Below are 7,038 nucleotides of genomic sequence, written 5' to 3'. Positions count from 1 at the left end.
CGTACATTCTGAGATTCTGATTATGAGTCTGAGTCAGAATCTGAGTCCTATTAATCGTCTTAAAAATATTTAACTACCGTACTTGACACCATTGTGTCATGCTGACAGACTTCTGATTCATTTATATTATAGCTGATTTTATGTGATATTGTGTGCATGCATGCCTTTTTTTTATTTCATTTAGAGTTTCAGTGTTTTGGAAGCCAGTCTATGGTGGCAGTGACAGCATTGATGACTCCAATTAGACAAGTAAATTGAACAGGTGCAGGGCATGCCGTTATTTGTGCTGGGCTGGAAGGCAATCCCTATAAGGGCCACTGTTGGAGAATGAGGCAGTTTTTCCCTAGACATGTCCTAGACTTCAGCAACACTTCAGCAAGGAAGGACTTTGACTCGAGTAAGGCTGGGACCGATAACTTTCACCTGAGTAGGCTAGCAAGTACCAAATGGACCCCATTGGAAAGGGAAGTAAAAACCCTCATTTCATCTGCTGTATTGAATTTTAATCGTTGGAACTTGTGTCATTTTAATGACATTAACTCGAGTCGAAAGTCGAAACACTTCTTTGACACATTGGCTCTGTAGTCCGTATCATAGAAACAGTGGCTTCACTGTGCACTGCAGCCACACAACAATGATGGATTCTTGGCACTGTAGCCTACTTTCTATGACGCTCATTGTTTACAGAAGAGAACTGTTACAGTTATAGTATACTTCTATATACAGTCTTCAACAGGGGGTCTGGGGCCCTATGGGTCATCAGAGTTGCTACAGGGGGGCCGCCAAATCTTTGTGTGATATGGATTTATTTTAACCACTTCAACCCTAGACTCCATTTTCTGAGCCAGGGGAAAATTTGCTAAAGATATCAGATCTACCATCTGATCACAATAGTAGTCATTACACACCGAGCCCTCCATGGCCAGGCACCTCTTTATCTCTCTGACCTGCTCCAGCCGTATGTGCCCAGCAGGTCACTGAGATCCACATCACAGGCTTTGCTGGTTGTTCCTCAGACAAAGCGGAAAACCAAAGGCGATCGAGCCTTTGCAGGTTGCCCCTAGGCTATGGAATGAGCTTCCACTCCACCTAAGAACTGTGGACTCTGTGGACATTTTCAAAGGACTGTTAAAAACTCACCTTTTTAAACAGGCCTTTCCATAGCCGGCATGGTTAAATGTTGATTGCTTTATTTTTACTCAACTTTTTTTGTCTATTTGTCTATTTTGTCTTACTTTATTAATGACTTAGTTCTTAACTTGTTTTATTGACTATTGACTTGTTTTCATTTTATTGTTGTTAAAGCACTTTGTGACTGTAATTGTCTGTGAAAGGTGCTCTATAAATAAACTTTACTTACTTACTTACTTACAATGCCTTGCACTGCAAGGCGTTGTGTAAATCAGTAGACTACACATAAGGCATATAGCAGAGATGGACATGGTACATAAACGTTTATTTATGTACTTTTTGCATATAAGTTATATGCATTGGGTGTACGCATGATTGCATATTTTCTTGGTTAGTTTCATGATAAATTCTGACTTAATTATTGTGTTCATTTCTGTGTAACTAAGTTCTTTATTATTCTTTTTACTTGGTGTCTCTCGAGTATCTCTTTGATTTGTGAAGCAGTGATTATATTCAGTAGTAGAGAAACAAGCCCGTTTTTGGTGCATTAAATAAAAGATCAGAGCAGGAGGTGTTATTGGCACGTTGTATGACTTTTTGAATAGAATTGGAAGAATATGGGCTTTAGACTGTGAGCAAATACTCCCACCTGCCAAATAGGAGAAACATCTTTTTCGATGTTATGGTTGACATGACATTTTAATTGTACTGTAAATCCCAGATTCTATTGTTTCTCATTATTTCGGATATTTCCATACCATCAGGACTTTGCAAAGCAAATGGCATGAGCTACTGTACTGTGAACTCTTTGCAACACACATTTCAATGTATTTTTGTATTAACATACTCTACCATACAGATTGGACAAAATTACACTTTATTCTTTACATAGTGTAGTGCATGTTCATGTAATCCAGACATTTGACAAAAACAAACTGTCCACCCAATGGAAACAATCACTTATGATTTTGGTTTTTTTTAGGTTAACATCCTGTGCTTTACAAAATGCTTATGATATATGAACAATCAACATAATAGGATTGTCTGACACAAAATACCTTTGTGTGCTATTAGGTACCATGTCTGTGGCAGTGGCTTGGACAAAATAATAAAATTGTGAATGCAAAATAAATTTAACTAAACCAATACATAATGAAAAAAATACACATACATTTGATTAGTGGAACGTATTAATGCAAGACTTTAAAGCAGTACATTAGTTTACTAATGCAAAATAAACTTTAATAAAAATGTATCATACAGGACACCGACACCGACTTTTGTGGCTCACATTGTGGCATATTTGTCTTGAATTTGTGCATAAAAGCAAAAGTGACAATTCTATAATAATAGTTGATTCTGCATTAGTTGCCATATATTGGCATAATATGTTAATATATTTAAAATAAAACCATAGCACCACCATTAGACTTTTCATGTCGCGCACCCCCTAGAAGGCACCACAAGGGGTGCACGCACCACAGTTTGGGAACCACTGGTCTAGAGCAGTGGTCCTATTGCGCAGGAGATTCATTCCCTGGCAGCTTATGAGGGACCCTCCACTTTCACAGTGGTGACGGTGGCAATGAAACACCGCTGGAAAAGAAGTTCAGGGTCTGGCGGCTGGTTGTCACAGTCCAGTTTCCTGCTCATGAAGTGTTTCCTGAAGCCCTGTGGACCTGCCGCTGGCTCTGCTCCCGAATGGCTCTGCACCGCTCTTGGATCTGATGCTGAGGAGTATAGAAACACACAGCCTTCAGGGGAAAAAAACTGATACAACCACACATACATACATACAGTGTGTGTGTGTGTGTGTGTGTGTGTGTGTGTGTGTGTGTGTGTGTGTGTGTGTGTGTGTGTGTGTGTGTGTGTGTGTGTGTGTGTGTGTGTGTGTGTGTGTGTGTGTGTGTGTGTGTGTGAGAAGATCAACTACCTGGCGATCTCAATGGGAGGCCGTTGTCAAGACGACTGGGCTTTGTGGCGATGAAGAGATAACAGAGGACACACACAGTGATGAGGAAGGCCAGTAGGACCACCGCTGCGATGGACAGACCAACCAGAGCCCCCACACTGAGCATATAGGCAGTGTGTGTGTGTGTGTGTGTGTGTGTGTGAGAGACCAGAGGACAGAATCAAGGGAGAGAAGAGAAATGTTAAGACTATAGTTACATAGCCCTTCTAAAGAACAAAACATTTCATTTGTCAAAATCTATTATCTCCAAAATATTTGAGGCCTAATTGTACAGTCAATTAGTCTACACTGGGCCCTGAGCGGAGCTGTCCATGGTACTGGAATGAAAATGTATAGATATACTATTGTTTTTAATCGTGTTTAATATTGTGATATATTATTTTTTACTTTTTATGTGAAGCACTTTGGGCTGCGTTCGAAATGTGCTATAGCCTATACAAATAGTATAATAAAGACAAGTGATTATGTTTAATAGCCTACAACAGTTTGAAACAGCCTACAACTTTTGAAATGAATGAGTGTAGGCTATTCAAAAACAGAACATATATATAGCCTATACTAGTTGAATATAGACTAAAACAAGTGTTCCATCCTAATAGAAAGGGGCGGGGTGTGCAACTAATTATACAAATCCGTGTTTAGTGTTTAATAGTCCGGCAAGGAATTGCTATCCGAGATTTCATTTAGGCTAGATTTATCCGAGCCCATGGAGTTTCAGTTTTTTGTATGATTGGGATTTGACTTCACAGCAATTGTTGTAAAGTAGCGCGATGTTTCTAATAATGACTGGAGTGGAGACTCTCCCATTATGTCAGAACTGCAGCTCGAGCCTCGATCGTCTCCTAAACTAAAGTAGTGTCCTTAAAATTGACGATAAATTGTTGTAATTGTCAAAGAAACCTATAGGAGAATCAGATTCACATTAAGAAGTAGGCTATGCAACGCATCTATTATGCATTTCAATTAGTTATTGTGCTGAATGCAATTGTGTTGTACGCAATTATAGTGTCAATTGATTACCACCTTGCAGTAGCCTTGGCAGATTATCTCAGATAAATGACTGAAGCCAAAGAGAGCACAAGTGTCTGTGTGAGTTCATGACAATTATGCATTTCAATTAGCCTTCTCACCTTACAAAGATTTGAAATAATTAGGCTCAAAATAGGCATGTAGCTACATTTGATGAAATAAAACAATTTAAAAAGTGATTTGACAATGAGGGGAAACAATCAAAATGACCAATTTAACATTTCAAAGAATTGTTAAGATTTCCTTACCTCAGCCACCACATATATCCATATTCGTATGGGAAGAAGCTGTTGGAATCGTCACAACAATACTTAATGTCATTAAAACCGCAACAGAAGACCGCGGTGCCATCGTTTCCAGGCTTGGGGCACGAGAAGCCGGGGACAAACAAGCCCTCGGCGCTGTTGTAACTGTCGCATTCAGCGCCTTGAATGCTCATATTCATACTAATTAGAACGTTAAGTGGAGCAAAGTGAAGTGAATCATACCGCCACTTTGAAGGAGCTATAGCTATCCACACAAACAATAGTATGATTAATGACGGTCAGACTACTCCCGAGTCCCCATGCGGCTTTGCTTTTTACCCGCATGCAAGATGAAAACTCTCTCTCTCTCTCTCTCTCTCTCTCTCTCTCTCTCTTTCTCTTTCTCTTTCTCGACGCCCCCCCCCCCCCCTACGCACGCACGCACGCGCGCACGCACTCTCTCTCTCTCTCTCTCTCTCTCTCTCTCTCTCACACACACACACACACACACACACACACACACACACACACTGAATGAACTGAATATAGGAATCCATAGATTTGCGTGTTGGCCACTGCCAGTATAAGCTATTATCTGTAATTATTATTTACAGTCAACTGGACTGTACTGGTGCCCAGCTGTAGAGCTCTGAGTCATAACATGGAAGCTGGAGATCCATGCCCCACCCTACCTGTTGTTCCACCCATCTGTTTGTGTCCCTTTTATGCCCATATGGAGATTTCTGCATGGATCTGTCTCTCTGTGTCCCTTTTGTCAGGCATGCCCAAATAATTTGTGTTGTGATGTCAGAGGTTACAGGCCAGCTCCATATATGGACACTGCGGGGCTCTGTCCAGAGCCCGGGCAGAGGCCTTTTATGGCGGTTCTGCACAACCGTGGTGACACCGGGCACTGCACTCACTGTGGGGGTGTGGAACGCGTGTGTCGAATTTGAAGTCGGTGGGGCGAACAGTTCTTGACTTACGTGGATTACAGCCGTACGTACAGTACGTACGTAGGCTACAGATAGACATGGCGCATTTATAGATAGACTAGACCTGTACTGCCCGTCGCAATCAGCCACCGGCCTACTTGGGAACGATGCAACTTGGGAACCTAATGATATACATTGTCATAGCACCCGTTTTAATTGTCAGCCGGTGTCCCACATGGAGATCTCTGTATGTGCCTGTGTGTGAAGACTGCAAACTGAAAAGTGTACTTGGCAATCAATTCGGCCCACTGGCAGAGCCTGATTGGTTGAGCCTCAATTGGCTGAGGCAGAGGCTGGAAATTGCACAGATGAGAGGAGTTGGCCTCATTAGCCTGTCGATACCGACGGTGCGGCTGGCTAAGGGCGCGTTCGGAAATGTGGTCAGTTTGTTGAGTGTGGTGGGCGGTGACGTCACAGAGTGCGTTCAGTGTGCCTTATTTACGAACGACCAGTTACAAGTTACCATTCACACTGAGCAACCCTACCCTCAGTGCGTGCACTCGGCACACCCGGTGCGCAGCGCACTGGAATTTCCAACGACAACGCACTGAGTGCACTGAATAAACGAACAGCACACCAGTGCGTTCAGGGCGCATTTCCGAACGCGCCCTAGTGTGGCAGGATTACACTGGGCCCGGTGCTGCACTGTCCATGGTGCTGAAAATAAAATGGATAGCTTGACATAGAAAGGAGTGCACATTTTCGTCTCATTTAGTAGCCTTTTCGTGCAAAACTAATGCTTGGAATGAATTCAGCATCATGAAGACCCCCTAGTTTGACACGTCACATGCTACTTAAAGTATAATGAAATTTGGACATTTTTGCCTTATATTAGTTGTTAATAGTACCCCAACTTTCAGCAGCTGTCGAAAGGTTTCCCAAGTGAGTTGGGTTGCAACAAATATGTTACAGTAGACACCTTTATGAACACATTTGTCAGTGAACAAAGCCCAAAAAACATCATTGATATTCACATCCACCGCTCTGTTCATATTGTGCTCCAAGCTCTACAGGCTAAATCAATAAATGTGATCAATAATCCTGCATGACGATCACTGCCTCGGAAACAGGCGTTTTTACTCACGGACTGACAGAAAAACACCCTTAGTTAGGGCACACAAATAATCACAGTTTCCATGGAACCAGTATAAGAATTCTGCATTTACAGCCTTGACAAAGAACAACCAGTTGCTCACTTGTTAATGGGATTTAATATTTGTGTTAGGGACAAAACAAACATTAATTTCTCTTATTTGTCAATGGCGTTTTTAAAACAAACATTGAACTAAACACAAACATTAAACCTGTATGCCTATATAGGAGTGGCTAGCGGTTTGGAAACTTTTGACCTGGTGGTTGCACACTGGATGCGCTTTTCTGATTTTTAGCTGCGTTTTTCCGTCCAAATCAGTTTTTTAGAATTGTTTTATTGTCTCCACCAGGCCGAAGGCATGGGGAGAGAGTATGTTTTGCACTCCTGTGCGTTTGGTTTATATCAAACTCATAATAGCCTTTGTTCAACACATAATATTTTCTGTTATTTGCTATATGTACTGTAATATACTTTGGTTACTAACTTGATTCATTGTGCTGCTGCAAGTATGAGGTGTGAAGTGTGATTGAATCCACGTTATCAGTCTGGCCAATGCCAGGCTATCAGCTAGTT

General features: G+C 41.6%; 1 protein-coding gene across 1 annotated transcript; it reads right to left on the bottom strand.

The window, feature by feature from the left end:
• Window positions 1-2,676: 2,676 nt before the first annotated feature.
• Window positions 2,677-4,571, bottom strand: LOC310871174 (protein shisa-like-2A; the record flags this gene model as incomplete). The annotated part of the gene is made up of 3 exons (XM_083782663.1): window positions 2,677-2,861; window positions 3,065-3,201; window positions 4,381-4,571. 3 exons carry the CDS (start codon window positions 4,569-4,571, stop codon window positions 2,677-2,679), a joined length of 513 nt encoding a protein of 170 aa, XP_083638789.1.
• Window positions 4,572-7,038: the final 2,467 nt, after the last annotated feature.

The sequence above is a fragment of the Protomyctophum parallelum genome (assembly GCF_964188405.1).
Source record: "Protomyctophum parallelum genome assembly, chromosome: 14".
Taxonomy (NCBI): Eukaryota; Metazoa; Chordata; class Actinopteri; order Myctophiformes; family Myctophidae; genus Protomyctophum; species Protomyctophum parallelum.
This window is presented reverse-complemented; position numbering and strand designations above follow the sequence as displayed.